The 16,226-nt window shown below is 39.3% G+C and overlaps 1 protein-coding gene across 6 annotated transcripts in view; it reads right to left on the bottom strand.

The window, feature by feature from the left end:
- Positions 1-1,371: 1,371 nt before the first annotated feature.
- LOC108977376 overlaps positions 1,372-16,226 on the bottom strand; it is a 115,500-nt gene continuing 100,645 nt past the window's right edge. For 5 of the 6 annotated variants that reach the window (XM_018947022.1, XM_018947028.1, XM_018947026.1 and 2 more), the window contains 7 exons: positions 12,187-15,790; positions 11,926-11,994; positions 3,712-4,503; positions 3,494-3,639; positions 3,143-3,280; positions 2,281-3,065; positions 1,372-2,205 (listed from right to left, as the gene is read on the bottom strand). In XM_018947022.1, the coding sequence (XP_018802567.1) occupies positions 1,773-2,205; positions 2,281-3,065; positions 3,143-3,280; positions 3,494-3,639; positions 3,712-4,503; positions 11,926-11,994; positions 12,187-15,691 (5,868 nt within the window). In that variant the 5' untranslated portion in view covers positions 15,692-15,790 and the 3' untranslated portion in view covers positions 1,372-1,772. Of the gene's footprint in view, positions 2,206-2,280; positions 3,066-3,142; positions 3,281-3,493; positions 3,640-3,711; positions 4,504-11,925; positions 12,137-12,186; positions 15,791-16,226 lie in introns of all 6 variants that reach the window. The other variant, XM_018947025.1, reaches the window with a different exon arrangement.

The following is a 16,226-nucleotide window of genomic DNA, read 5'->3' as shown; positions in this document are numbered from 1 at the left end:
AACGTTTATAATTATAATTTACAAATTATGTTATAATTATAATTTATAATTATAATTTACAAATTATGTTATAATTATAATTTAAACGTTCTCTGGTATAGACGTTCTCTGACGTAACTTTACGTTCTTTGTATAAACATTGTTTATATGTTTATACATTCTCTGCTTTAGTTCTCATTCTGTTCTCAATCAAAAATAAAACAGCAATAATTTTTACTTTTTATATCAAATTCATAAATATTCATTTATTCAGTAAACTGTTATACAATATATTTAATATTTATAATAACATATACATATATAGATTTATATAAATTTAAATGTATGATATTTCAAACACCAACTTATTGCATACGAAAATTTAACGATACAAAAGGTTTTTATCAATTACAATTTGTTTATGTATAATATATTTAAGTATGTTTGTATTTTTTTATTGTTATTTATTTGTTCGCTTAACACGTTCATGAATAGGTATACACTTTCCGAATAGAACAAAAATTAAACAAATTTTATAAGTTTACGAATAGAAAATAATAAAATTTTCAAATAATAAACGAGAAAAAATATATGTTAGAAAAAATGTACACAAAATAAGCTTAAATATATTTTCTCTTCTCACAAAAATTGTGCGTTTAATCATGTTTTCTTCATTATTGGTATTTTTTATAAATTTGTTTTTACAATTTTAACATATTTTTTCTAATAAATTTGAATAAATAAGGTAGATAAGTTTGCGTGATGAAAATTTTCGTATATCGTTTTATGTTGTTTTCATATAAAGTTGCCTGCTGCGATCACTTTTATTATATTGAATTGTTAAGATAACATTACGGCTTGGAAAGTAGAGAGCACATATTAAATAATTTTGCTTTCGAATTTTTTCTTTGATTTTTTACAATATTTACTTATGTTTTTTTGCATTTCATTCTTTTCACAATATTTTAATAAATTTGGCACTTTAGATAAGCGAAAAACTTCTAAATATGTTTTTTCGTTGTTTTTGCAGTGAAGCGAATGTATGTATGTGTATGTACATATACAACAACAAATTTTATTTTCTAAAAGAATTAAGTTACTGGTAGACTTTTGTTTATATGTGTATTTTTTGAAGAATTTAAGAAGGGATGAGCAGAATAGGAAATATTATTTAAAATCGTTAAAGTAAGAAAATTTGTTCTCAGTTTTGTTAATATTTTATATAAATTTATACTCGATAAGAGCTTAAGAGCAAACTTTAATCTTTTTTTAATTTTTTGAAATTTTAAAATTAAAAAAAAAAACGACAAAGAAATAATTAGAACTGATGCTATTTCAAAAAAGTTAACGAAATTCCTATTTACCTATATTTTTTACTAATTATGTTGAGGAAAACAATTATTTGAAAAAAATATCGAGACTTGAAATTCAGTAAAAATTCAAAAGTTTTTTGCACAGGCACACTTAGTTTAAGTATAAATGTTGACGAAAAGTTTACAACAAAATGTTGCAAACATATTTTAACATTGTTGCATGCACATATATGTTTATACACATGTATATAAACATTTTCGAACTGCGATTTAAATAATAATTTCGAATTTTTTTTGTTCGATTTTCATACACATTCTTCGACTCGTATAAAGAATTTAGAGTTTTTGTAGTTCTATTTTCATACACATTTTACGTGAAATATTTTGCTTAAATCTAAATTTTTTTAAACTAATTCACATTACAACAACCACTTCAGCTAAAAAATTATATATGTATTTACATACGCATCTTTCGCAACACTATTCCACTTGTTGGCGCTGCTGCGACTGCGACAGTTCCGTCGTCGGTTTTTGATAGCTGCAGACAATTTTCGCCGCATCGTTCATCATTTTCGCCGTTGAACGAACCAAGAACATCAAATGACACTCATCGTAGACGGTGAGCTCGACACGCGTGCGCACTAAACCATGCAAGACGGTGGCGCGCTCCAAATCCAACCAACGCTGCAGCGCCAGTTCGCGCTCTTTCGTGGAGCCAGAGAGCACAACATCGGATGGACCCCAGAGCACAAATTCCAAGACGGATTTCGATTTTGATAAAGATTCGGCGCGTTCTTGCAAGAGTATGTCGGCTAGGATGGGTGTGATCTTGGTGGACGGCAACAGTTCGGTGAGCGCGATGTGTGCGCATTTGCACAGTGTGCCCATGGTTTCGTCCTCATCATTATTGTTGCTGAAAATATGTGAAAGAGAATGTAAAATAATTTCTATTTTTACGAGTTTTGGCAAGTTCTCCAACTGCACTCACCCTTGCAACACGCAGAGACGTGCCTGCGCATCCTTGTTCTCTACATCCTTCGACAGCACTACATTGGACAAGCTCAGCGGCATCTCTTCGATCGCCTTCGCTTGCAAATTCTTCATGCCGTTCACCAATTGCAGCATTATGAAAGCCACTTCACGTGTCATGACATCGTCAAATGCCGGCATGCCCGCCGCTGTGGCTGTATTATCTGACGCCGACTCCAGCGACGCACCACCGCACTTATCGAGTGAAGACTCCTCGTTGAGTGTGCTCAAATTCTGCACGGACATCACATTGCGCAGCGCATTCACGCCAGCGCTGTCCTTTAGGCCGGTAGCGGCCAAGTTCGGTATGGAGCCGCGGAAATTGAAATTACTCTTGTCGAGCACATGTGATTTTCCCTTTAATATGGCGCCGATCGACTGCAGCGTGTCCAATTGCAAGCGTGGCAGCACCGATATTGTGGCCTGCAGCAAAGTCACTGCCGTTGAGGGCATGAGGGGCAAGTGATAGCTGGGCACTACGTCGCAAAATTCCGTTATGGGATTGAGTACACCGCTAACGCCACCCGACAGCTGACTCAATTCGCCACCCACACCGGAGAGTTGGTTGCAGTCGGCCGAGAGCGCCAATGTGACGGGTGCTGTGGTCCACAGCGCCGCATGGAATGCTTTCTTGCCGACAACAAATGCTTGTGCACCATCCAGTATGGTGAAATCTTCGAACCGTAAATTAATGGCATTGGCTAGAGGTCGGAGCGCAGCCGGTATGACAGGTGTTTGCTGGAGCTAAACCGGTGGGATGGCGATAAATTTAAGGGTTTGTGTGAGGAATGAGCGTAAAGTTTGACAGGATAGTTACTCACCTGATCAAGCACCTGCGCCAAAGCCTCATGGTTGGCCACAACTACTGCGGTGTAGTTGTCCTCTATGGTTTTGTGCACGACGCTGCGTCCTTTGCGCATTCGCAAACGATTTGTAGCCTTTGCACGATTTTTGATGGCCTTAAAGAAGAATTGCAGTGTAAGTATCAGAATATCAGAAAAGAAATGTCTACAGGCTCCTGCGGATAAGCGGAGATCATATATTTTTCAGAAACTTGTTCGATTGAACCCTTTCTTAAAACTTCAAGGAAGAACCATTAAGAATCAATTCGGACTACCCCAAAAACCCATTTTGTAAAAATTCACATGCCCGAAAAATTAGAGTCCACTTACCGATGGTATGCCCCATACGCTGTCATTGATGTCTGTAGCTACATCACCGCCAGCCTCGCTGCCGTAATAACTGTACGGCGCATAAATCTCGAATTCGCCGGCTTCACTGCCACAATAGGAAGCGGAAATAATGCGTGGAATGTTGGCTTTAGGAAAAAAGCAATGTAAAAATGACAGTTTAATAAAAACAAACAACATACCAAGATCCTACAACTCACCTAAACTATTGTTCAATCCGTAATTGCGTCCCGGTCCATACTCGCTGCGCGTGTAACTCGCCACCGACATGGTGTCCGAATAGATATTGTTGTTGTTATTGTTACGACGTGGCGGCAGCACGCGCTGGCCACCAGTCAAATCCACGGAACGTGTCGGCGGCAGCGGTGGCGACGAGGGACTCTTCACCATTTCATACATATTCTCATAATCGCGTTTGTCCTTCAAGTAACTGTCAATCGTGCTGTTAATTTTACGCACCGAATCCTTCAAACTGGTCGGACGCACTTCATTGTGGCTGACGGCGGACGAAGCGCTGCTGGTGCTGGTGTTGCCAGCCGTGCGATTTTCGAAAATTTCCAATTTATTGGCGATTGCAATTTTTGGGTCGCTTTTTCGACGCTCGAAAGTACTCGTACGGCTGCCGATCGGTGGTTTGCCATCACCCGCTGCGATTGTTGTTGTTGTGGGTGTGACAGCTCTGTCGGCTAGCGAAAGTTGTGGACTCATTGCTTGTGTGGAGTTGTTTGCGTTTGTGTTTCGCTTGTTGTTGTTGTTGTTAGTGTTGGTGGCGGTTGCACCATTGGGATTGGTTGAAGTGTATGCATGGTTGTTGTTGCTGTTATTTTCGTACGATACATTATCGCCATTTGACGAGCAAATCGAGATAGTATCAGCGTTTTCATTGCGCGTCCCGGCATGTCGTTTACGTGCCAATTCCAATTGTGCTTCACGCTCCCGCATGCTGGCCGTACGCTCTGGCTTGCGCGGTGCAATCGATGAGCGAATTTCGCCTGCAAGCAAATGATTGGAGAGCCGAACGTGATGTTGGTAAGTAAAATAATTATATTATTTGGTTTTTGTACTTCAAATCATATGTGAAAGTATTGTACAGGATGCAAAGGCGTTTTCGAAGAAGAAAGATAGATGAGGTTGGTAGGAAATATTGAAATATTCATGTGCATTTTCTGCGATATGCTAATTTTATTGTGTTCAGTCTTAAAAAAAATGAGTATTTCAATTCAATAAGTGTACTAACTCGTTTTCGTTTCGAGCTACAACGATGAGTTATAAATTTAAAGAATAAGATATGCGATCACACTTTTTATACATAATAGGTTATAACGAGTGATCCAAGCAGAAGCATTTTTTCACTAGCCTTTTTTGACATGAGCCGTGTCAAGTTGTCATGTTATTTTTGATCAATATTCTTTGGCAATTCATCATGGAAAAATACAAATCGTTCAATTTTATTATGAAAATTTGCGTTCAGTAAAGAATTTGCTTCGCTCTATGAAAAGCTCCAAGACGATTCAACGTTTCGAGTCAAATATAAAAAAGCAAAATTGCCGCATTTGGGACAAAGAGCGACCTGAAGAGATTCAACAGCTGCCATTTCATTCACAAAAACCAAAAAACAAACCGTTTGGTGAGGTTTGTGGGCCGAAACATCGGTCCATGTTTTTTCAAAAATGATGCAGGTGAAAATGTAACCATCAGTGGCCACCAGTATCGTGTCATGATAATTGACTATAGCATGCCTGAAATTCAAGCTTGTGATCTCGGCGACATCTGATTTCAATAAGACGGCGCCAATTCCCATGCATCACATCAGTTAATGAAGTTAGTGTTATTTTAGTAGTTAGTAACTTCCGTAAGCAGATATTTTCAGGTTTCAGCGGGTCAATTTGCCACCAAGATCGTGTGTTATCACGCCGTTACATTTTTTTATGTATGGGTATGTAAAGCCTAAACTCTATGCGGGCAATCCAGCTTCGATAATTGGACTCAACGGATGGACCATCTCAGACATAGTCGCGGACAAAACTTTTGAAATAGATAACATTCAAAAACTAAATGCCTACAATGTGCTTTCGAATTATAATAAACACAACTAAATTTGAGGTTTCTGTGTTTTTTCTTAAAAAAAAAAATAGGAAACCTCGAAATGGATCACCTTTTACAATAATATCTATTCTTTTTCCTGAAGTCCATATGTCAGAGAACCGATTTTTATGGATTAATGTGAAAAATTAGATTTCTAAAAGTAAAGAATGTCTAATAAAAGAAAGCTGTTAAAAGTATGACTAGCTTCTATGCACCAGCAGTCATTTCAAATAATTTAAATAAAGAAATTGCCCCATGTCACTTTAACCTTAATTAACTGTTATAATTTAAAAAGAAAAACTTTTCTATCTTCATTGTTACATGACCTATATTATTGAAACTTGGAAGTATTTCTAAATAACTTACGTAGAATCGTTAACATTACATTTCGCATTCATAACAGTGAACTAATAACCAAATCAGCGCAGAACAGTTGGTGGATGACGGGAATAAATTGTTTTTCACATCTATATACATATGTATATGTATATGTACATATAAATGATTCTATAGAATGTAGGTCTCTAAAAAAAAGTATAGTGCCGCATATATTAACACAATATTAAATACATTTTGGGCTATAAAAGAATCGAATTTGTAAGAAGCAGAAAAATTTTAAAAGAATTTTATTAGTTATAATCTGCAAGCGCTAAGTTTCTCAAGCCTTTGTCAACTCGTATTATATAATTTTCTTTGCCAGCTGGTTATTCAATGAGCATGACCAATGTTTATGAAACTTTATACCAGTTATTGTTCTCTTTTGAAACAATTATATTTATGTGTTTTTGTTTATTCTTTTGTGACGTCTAGTAGTAATCTTTCGCCACCTACTGTTCTTTATACCCTGAACGGGGTTGTTATTTTTAAAGGGGTACGTCGGAGACCTTATAAAATATATATTGTCGCCTACAATTCAAAATAACGTAACATCACTCTTCGTAAGTTTACAGGCGATGGAAAAACCATAAATAGAAATCACAGACTTTGAAAGAAAATTTACTTTTTCATTATAAAATGGTTACATATTGCACATATTTGATAGCGAAAGCTTAAAATTTTATGCATAATATTTAGATGATACGTAGTTTAGCTTTTTAGGTGACGATATGTATATTTTTCAAAAGTATATGAATAATACAGAGCTCTTATTTATGTTTTAGGTGTTTACTCTACTCAGTTACAATAATCCTTGTATATACTTGTACATAGTATAGAAGTATATGTACGCACAGTCGGCTATAAGTAGATCTTATTCCTGCAAAATTAAATGCAGATAAATATTGTAGGAGATAAATAAATCATGACAAGTAATGTATATATATTTATATACATATGTATAAGTCGTAAAGAGGCCTTGTCTCCCGTGTATACAATACATACTATACAATGCAATTGAAAATTCATTTAACCCCAATCTAAATGCGAATCCGGTCGAGTGTGCATGCAAATAAGTACATAGATATGTACATATTATATTTCAATTTTGCTAATGTATATACAAGCATACAAAGCCATAAACGAATGCTAACATATACATATGTATATGTAAATACGACGGGGGTATGCATGTACCTTTATTTGACTGTACAGTTATTTTCATTAACCTTGTGTGAACGGTTAAAACGGCAAATGCCACAGCATGCGAAAACAACAACAACAATAACTAACTACATGTACTGCCCAGAGGTGCTCACTGCTGACCAAGAATCATTAATCTTGAATTAGCCAAGTGGCAGTTACAGCACGAAAAACAACACCGGTACAACAGCAACAACGCCATCAACAGCCGGCAGCGGCAGCACCGGTAGTGGCATAACAGTAATAAAAACATCGAAAATAAGAAAAATAAAATGCTGTTTTCAATACAAAAACAAAACAGCCACGACTGCAACAACAACAAACAGCTAAGCCAATTGTGATTGTGACCCAAATTCGAAACAAATCACATAAAGATGCGCGCTCTGTCAGCTGCCCGCAAACAGCAATACATACACACTCACGCACACACGTGTAACCACAGCGGATAATGGCAGCTTCGCGCTTATGAAAATGAGCTCTCGAAATTTATGCGGCAGCCACAAACAGCGACGGCGAAGAATGCGTGCTTTAATCTGAACTTAAAGATTTCTTGTTTGCTTAACTGCTGGCCAAGTGAGTGGACGCTTCGTTGGTTTGCCGCTTATGATTGCGTCAAAATGGAAGTGGCACACAGAGGTCGAGGGCTGCAGGTGCAAGAATATTATACGTATGTACATATATAAGTAAGTAAATAAGCTTAAAGACGACTTTTTGGAAGTTGCTCGCATTTTACGACATTACCGAAAGTTTGACGATTCACCTGCACAATAGCTATGTTTGGAATTCGCATGAAACTAACTACTAATATTACATTTTGAGTTCAATTTTAATGTAATTGTGATTAGCTTAAAATAAATCAATGTTTAGGAAGGAATTGCCACCTTAATAAAATAAAGATAAAAATAGTATATAAAACCATTTCTGGGAGACATTTCAAACTTCTAACATACAGCTGCAAACGAAACCGGAGTATACTGCAGAATGCCCAGAGGTGATCTAGTGACTGATACCCGGAGCATACTAAAATTATGGAGGGAACACTTCTTCAGCCTGCTGAATGACAATGAAAGTATAACACTGGGAGCTTGCGAGCCCGATTATCCTATCAATAACGATGGAACAAACGTTCCACTGCCCGACCATTAAAAAGTTCGAATATTGGAATTTAAGTGTGCTATGCCCAATCCTCAAAAGAGGAGACCCCACAATCTGCGCCAACTACCGTGGGATAAGCCTCCTCAATATAGCATATAAGGTTCTATCGAGTGCATTGTCTGAAAGATTAAAGCCACCATCAACAAACTCATTGAACCTTATCAGAGTAGCTTTAGGCTTGAAAAATCAAGAACTGACCAGATATTAACCATGCGCCAAATTTTAGAGAGATTCCGTGAAAAGAGAATCGATACGCACCACCTTCGTCGATTTGAAACCTGCTTTTGACACCCCAAAAAGAAGCTGCCTTTATGCCGAGAAGTCTGAATTTGGTATCCCCGCAATACTAATTCGGCTGTGTAAGTTGACGTTGAGCAATACCAAAAGCTCCGTCAGGTTCGGGAAGGATCTCTCCGATCCGTTCGATATCAAACGAGGTTTCAGACAATGGGTCTGGTGGTGAATGAGTGCAAAACGAAACATCTCTTTTCATCAAACAAATAGTCGTCCCCTTCCCGACAAACAAACCGCACTCTATAAGTCACTCATTATACCCGTCCTGATATGGTATATGGTGCTGAGGCGTGGACGATGATAACATCTGATGAGTCGACGTTACAAGTTGTCGAGAGAAAGGTTCTGCGGAAAATTTATAGCCCTTTGCGCATTGGCAATGTCAAATACTACTGTCGACATATATATATATACTGTGACATTAACATAGTTCAGCTAATCTAGATACAGCGGCTACGATATCTGGGTCATGTCGTCCGAATGGATGAAAACACCCCAGCTGTGAAAGTATTCGACGCAGCATCCGCTGGGAGAAGCAGAGGAAGAATAAGACCTCCACTCCGTTGGAAAAACCAGTTGGAGAAGAACCAGGCTTCGCTTGGAATCTCCAATTGGAGGCGAAAGAAAAAGGTAAATACGCATAATATCGTCTAATATAGAGTTCTTTAGGTTTCATATAAACAGTGAAAGTGAAACCTAAAGGCGTTACTTAGGGATCTATAGTGTAATTCTTCTTTGATTCACAAAGTCATTACGTATTTTTTCATAAATATTTTTTCTCTTGAAAGGTACTATTACGTAATAGACTTTCGTATAAGTATCCAATATTTAAAAAACATTTTTCAAAAGTTATTTAAAGAAATATTTGAATTTATTTATTTTAGTGAATTTAACCAATTAAACCTAAAACTAAATTTGGAAAATAACATTATATTTTTCTAAGAAGTCATGCTTCCAAAAAATATTTTTTTGACTGACCCCCTGTCAATTATTTATTCGTATAAACATATAATGAACTATAATTTCGATTCCGTTATCGTTTCGGAACGCTGTCATTTCCGTTGTAATTACGGCTGCTGATGAACCGTATCGACCGGCCGACCGGCTCGTTATCCGCTGCCGGTAATCTGGCTAACTAAGCCCGAAGCTTCGATTCTTGGCATTTACGAGGCTCGTATTTTCAGCATTTTACACACATCTGTTCAAAATATCCACATAAGTATGTATAAAAGGTTATTTATTATTAATTCACGTGCATAGGTAGTATTGCTCTTTGTAGGCTCCTCTACAATGCTGCTTAAATAAAAGTACGCCAGCCAGTAGCTTCGGTGAGTTCTTAAATAGTAACCGAAATTTGTTGTGAGCGCGAATGTGTCTGCTAGTCCGCATGTGCTCTTAACCCAGTTAATCCAGTCGACAGCCGTCGTTATACACATACAAATTACCGTTACATTTGGGAATATGTGTGACTACCCATTACATATAGCTTAGCATGCTTGAAATAATTCTTCACAAACCGGTAGCCATACAAGCACATAACTTTAATATTCATGCTGATGTGTATTTTGTATAGATGTGTGTATGTTTGCACATTTGTAAGCGGTCGAAATTCTATGCAAGCCATTGCATTTATATATTTTCGTATTTTATAGCAGATTACGACTTTGATGATCGATCCAAGTGCCCTAGGTACCAGCTAATCAGGTATGCATCGACATATGTTATGATGTACTACATATGTATGTAAGTATGTATATATGGAGTTCTTCTTTTCACACTTCGGCTTGCATACCTTCTTTCGTGTATTCGTTTTTATTTTTGGTTATTTTCAGTAGTTTTGTAGGTAAATAGGTTACTGACGAGGCTGTTGAGCACTTCGTTTTTTCTATTTTCCTCTCGAGTTGGCACATGGCTTCGCCTGAATTTTAATTGGGTTCACTATTATCGTTAGTGTTTTCAGTGTTTTTTGTTACTGTTTCTTATTAAATACTTTGTTTCTAGCATTTTGAAGGTCGTATGTGTCTAGCTACTCTAGTGCCGCGCTGAGCTTTTGCGTGTGTTGAAACGTGACGTGTTTTTCTGAGAAGATTTACTTGCGTAGTGTCGCGTTCCACCTTATTGCCCCAACGATCCCGCCGTCTTAGCTACGCCTGTGCCTGGAATGCCATTCCATTTTTTTTATTTTATTTTTGCACGCACAACTTTAATCCATGAATGCTAAACACAGTTATGGAACGTGCATCTTCACCCACACACAGGCATAGAGACACTCATAGCAATGCAAACACGCCTCAATACACACATACAATTTCCCAATATTTTTTTGTCTACGTGCGATTGAAATTTAGTATTCGAATCTTATTTGCAGCGGAAATTTATCATCGGTATTTTATTTTGCTGCAAATATTTGCGGTTCCTATTTGTGTATGCATATACATCTGTTATGTATGAGTGATTTATGTGCCGCTTGATTTATGCGAATATTCGCTGTTTCGATATCGTACACGAAATAGTTTGAGCCAGCATATTTTGTTTGGAATTGCAAATAAAACTGTAGGAATTTAAGTAATCTAGTGCTGTAATTGAAAAGTTTTGGGATTTCAGCAAACAAAATTCCAAAATCCACAACTATGTACATATGTACACATATTATATTAAATTTTAAGAGAACGTTGAATGTGCGCCAACTTTTCTGTCGAAATATAAACATTGAAATTGTTTACCCATAAAGTTGGTTTGATGTGTCAGGTAACTTCACCACATTACAAAATCATATGTCTTAACTTAAAGCGTATAACTTCGAAACGATTTCATGCTGAGGGGCAGAAAAATCAAATAAATAAGTCCGCGGTGACACTAATAGGCTGCTCAAATCTTTAAATGCGACTATCACGACTTTTTATCAAAAATGGGACTATTGACGAATTCAATGAAACATACATTGCTATATCGCTCAACATGCTTGAAAAAGTAATAGAGAATGTTGAAAAAAGAGTTAATTTTATTGTTTTAAGTAACCCTTAACAGTGCTATAAATATAATATATTTTCGGAAAGCAAAAGCTTCTATACTCATAAGTACAATTATCAAAGTAGGGGTCATCTTAAGAAGATGATTATCTCCGACTATAAGCTACATAATCGTGCAATTATGGTATTGTAAAGAGGAGCCAAAATAGGCTACTATTATAAAACAAAATGGGACAACTGAGTAAAATTAATTAATAATTAATAATTAGTAATTCATACGCTTGCTAAAAATAGAATCTATTAATTTTTCATAGAAATGTGCAAGGCACTTACCTAAATTGGCATAAACATTGTCCGACTTTGATTTTATAGAACCACCTGCATCGCACGTACTTAACCCGCCTGGCTTGCGTCCAACCGGCGAGTCCGTCACTGATATAGACACGGCATTTAGACCGATGCTTGCTTGCTTCCGACGCAACTCGGCGCTTTTTGGCGGCGGCGGACGTGCCGGTTTGTTTAGCTCGTGCGATCGTTGTGTGTCCTGTCTCTTATACACATCTAGATGTGTATAAGAGACAGTACTTAACCCGCCTGGCTTGCGTCCAACCGGCGAGTCCGTCACTGATATAGACACGGCATTTAGACCGATGCTTGCTTGCTTCCGACGCAACTCGGCGCTTTTTGGCGGCGGCGGACGTGCCGGTTTGTTTAGCTCGTGCGATCGTTGTGTGTCCATGTTGCGCAAGGGCGGCGCTGGTGGTTTGGCCGTCACCACGGCCACTGTTTGCGCTGTGACCGCGTCGCTGGTCTTAGTTATGTCTTTGACAACTTCTACGGCGGTCGGATTAATGTCGATCGGATGAATGATCACTAAGCGTGGCTTACCCACAACACCCGCCTCCTCGCCCGTACAAATCTCCGAGTAGATACCATCTTTTTTGTGCAGATTGTCGGTCGTTTTGCTGGCACCCATGCGCAGGAATTTCTTAATCGAAAATTTCGTCTTGGTCTTTTGTGGCGGCGTTGGTTGCTGTTGCGACGCCAACAATTTTTTGTCACTTGTCGGCGGTAAAGTTGGCAGATTCACCGTCATGTTGGTCTGTGTCACATCGGGCAGACATTCCTCGGACAGAGACAGGTTCTTGTGATTCTTCGGCAGTGGCTCTGGTGTAAGCGATTGCTTGAGGCTGAGCGATGATGTGGCCGTTTGCAGTTGCATGTTCTTCAGCGCATTGCTGCGTTGCGTCACAAATGTATTGAGGCTGCGGAATTTCGGATTGACTGTGGCGCGCTCACGTTTGTCCTTCTCTCGTATAACCGGCGAAGCGGTGTTCTTCGTGCTATTCGTAAGACTGCTGTGCGCAGCGTTTGTTGCGGTTGTTGACGCTACTTTGCGCGTATAAATGATGTTTGGATTAGCCACGGCAGCTACGGCCGCATTGGCAGCGGCTGCTGTGGCGGCTATGGCTGTTGCTGTTTGTTCGCTTGTCGACTGAGAAGTTGTGACATTCGACTTGTCTGCTTCTGAGCGATCAACTGACATTTTAGCGTCAATACTCTGCTCATTATTTGCTTTCTTCTCGGGTTCAGTTTGTGGTTGAGCTGTTGGCGGCGCCGATTGTTGTTCTGCATTGGCGACTTTTTTGGTAAACTTCTCCTCTACGGCAACATCGGCGGCTGTTGTGGTGCGTGCTTTCTCGAATTCTAGCGCAATATTGTAGTCGCGTTCTGGCGTTGGTGGCGCGCTAGTTTTCTGTTCGGGCGGCGGATTTGGCGCTCTGCCCTTCTTTAGTTTTGCATCATCTTTCAGTGTCTCTGGCGTCACTGAGCTCAAGTTCAGGTTTTCATTGGATTTTGACATCACCAAGTGTAATTGATTGATGACTTGTTGTTCGGCATTCGTTGGCGTGCGTTTGCTAACAAATGTTTTTAATGGTGTGCATGTTGGCGACACCACCGGCTTTGCGGGAAGATCCGGTTTCTTCAGCAAAATCGGTGGATGCTGCTTCTGCAGACCATGTAAGAAGGAGGGACGCGCATCGATCAGTTTCGTGGGTGGCGGCGATTTAGGCAATGCTGGCAGTTGTGTTGCATTCGACTCTTTGTTTTCCAGACTGCCATCTGGATCTGCACTACCGTCTGGTTCACCATGTAGCTCTCTGCTCTTTTCCAATATGAAAGCTGTCTTCGCTTTAGCTGTTGCTGTTGTTGTGGTTGTCACTTTTGTTGTGATTTTGCCTGTGGTTGTTGTGTTGGTTTGATTCGCCACTTGGATATCCTCGTAGTCTGAGTTGTTAGTACTCACACTTAGCTTCTTCTCGACACGCACGCGTTCCTTTTCAGCGTTATTATTTTTGTACTCGTTACCAATGCTGATGCCGATGCCAGAGTCCGATTCACTGCGTATCATATTGTATGAGGTTTCCTCATCACTGCTGCCGTCGAAACTGCTGCCCGTCGAATCGAGCGCATCGTCGGAGCTGCACTTGGTTACAATCAGTCCGTCGGATGTTATTTTGCTGGTCATAAAGTTGCCTTCGTGCAGATTGTATGAGGCAGCGCGTGTCTTCGACGACAGCAACATGTCCGTGATGTATTGCGAACTGGAGAAGATGGCAGTGTCGTTCTTACTGCTTGCATTCTTGCTGCACTTATTCTCCGCTGCAGCTGCGGTTGTGGCTGTTCCGATATTGGCCGCACTCGGCTTATCTTGCGCATCACATTTGCCGTCTGGTAGATTCTCGTAGCTTATTTGTGTTTCAACAACATCATAGTATGCCGAGATGCCATTCTCGTTGTCCGAGCAGTTGCTATCGCTGTCCGAGTATTTATGGAAGACATTTATTTTGGGTTTGGTATGATCCTTTGTAATAGGTGGATTGCGTGCGATCGGCTTCTTAAGTTCAGGAAATGGCTTATTCTCCACAGCGTCGCTCAAGCTGCTAATCTCGAATTTAATCTTTGACGGCACGGCAGTGGAAGCGGTTGCAGTTAAGAGCGTGCCGTTCGTGGCGCTGGCCGCGCTTACACTACCGCTGCTTGTGACTGAGGTAGTGGACACCTCCTTTTCGCTAGCCAGTTTTTTGCTTTCGCTCTGTTTCTTTTCCAACGTCTCGGAAATCTCGTCCAATAGCGATTTTTCCATGGCGCGTTCGATGGGTGGACTATTTTTGCCATCGCTATCGCTCGCCGCCAAAGCTTCTTGTTTAGCTTGCGCCGAGCTCAACAAACCATTTGCGCTGGCTGTCATGTAAGATGTTGTTGTTTTCGTCGATGCTGTTGTTGTTATTTTCGTTGCATTCGCTATGGTTGTCGCTGGTGGTGCTGCCGTTGTAGTCTTCTTTATTGACTTAACAACGGTTGCACACTGTTTGACCACCATTGTCGGCTCACTCGGTTCACTCACTTTCGTCTCAAATTTAGCCTTTACTGTTGTGGCGGTTATCGCTGATGTTGCTGTTTTGGTGTTGTCAGTGGACGTTGTGGCTCCAAATGGTGTAACATTTATTTTAAGCGTTTGCTTTTTACCCTCCTTATCGACCTGTGGTGCGCCGAGCTTGAGCGCTGCAAATGAACGCTTAATATTCTCTTGTGGATCGCCCAACAAATTGCCATTGTTCATGTTGAAGTCGGTATTGGCACGCGTGATGCGCTTCAGCTCGAGTGTTTCCTCGTCGTCGGTGCTGGTGGCGGCATTATCGTCGCGTTCATTGCCAATATTCATGAAATCATGGTCATCATCGTCATCCGAATCGTTGTCGGACCATTCACCGCCAACACCAATCACCTCGGAGATGTTCTTCGGAAAGGTAACCTTATGCGTTTTGCTTTTGCCGGTTTTGGCTTTGAGCGAAGCAAAGGACTTCTTCATAATGCTTTTTGCGGGTGATTTATGCTTGTTAGGGTAATCAGTCTTTTTAGTATCCAAATCGAGTTTGGACATTAAATTCGTGGTGAATTTCGATCTATCCATGGCGCTGGTGTATTTGTAGGTGGAGTTGCCGGCTTTGTGTTCGTCTTTAGACTTGAAGCAATTGGAACAGAGATCCTTCTTCCACGCGTTCTGCGTGAAATGTGGACATATCGAAGAGGACATGTTGCGGTGAAGGTCGAATCCGATTATTCGTTTGTGTTTGTATGCACGCAAAGCAAGAGGAGGCGGTGTTTAGGATTGCAGAAACTCTCTGGCCATAGTCTGCAATTAAAAATAATAAATTATTAAGTTATTTGTTTAAATTTAGTCAAAGGTATATTAATAAAATTGATAACATATCACACTTATATTTCTTATTTAATTTTATTGTGAATAAAATTGCATATCAATACAAGCGCAACAGTCGGTGTTATGAAGCACAAAAGTTCTTTTCATAAACAAAAAATAAGTTTTATTTCACGAACTTTTAAGCATTAAGTTACATCTGGCTATCTTAAGAGAAAATCTATTTACAGCTATATCGTTTATATTTTAAGAAAACATTTCATCAACAATACTTCTAGCCAAATAAAAACTATTCGACGGAATTTCTAGAAACTTGTGAAATCGATGTCAGCATTTTGAAAAATGTTTTTTGAAGTCTTAGCGGTGGATGTGTCTGCAAAACTGTTTTCACACCCAATAAAATATTAAAAGT

The sequence above is a fragment of the Bactrocera latifrons genome, unplaced genomic scaffold (genome assembly GCF_001853355.1).
Source record: "Bactrocera latifrons isolate USDA-ARS-PBARC rearing strain unplaced genomic scaffold, ASM185335v1 scaffold_88, whole genome shotgun sequence".
NCBI lineage: Eukaryota > Metazoa > Arthropoda > Insecta > Diptera > Tephritidae > Bactrocera > Bactrocera latifrons.
This window is presented reverse-complemented; position numbering and strand designations above follow the sequence as displayed.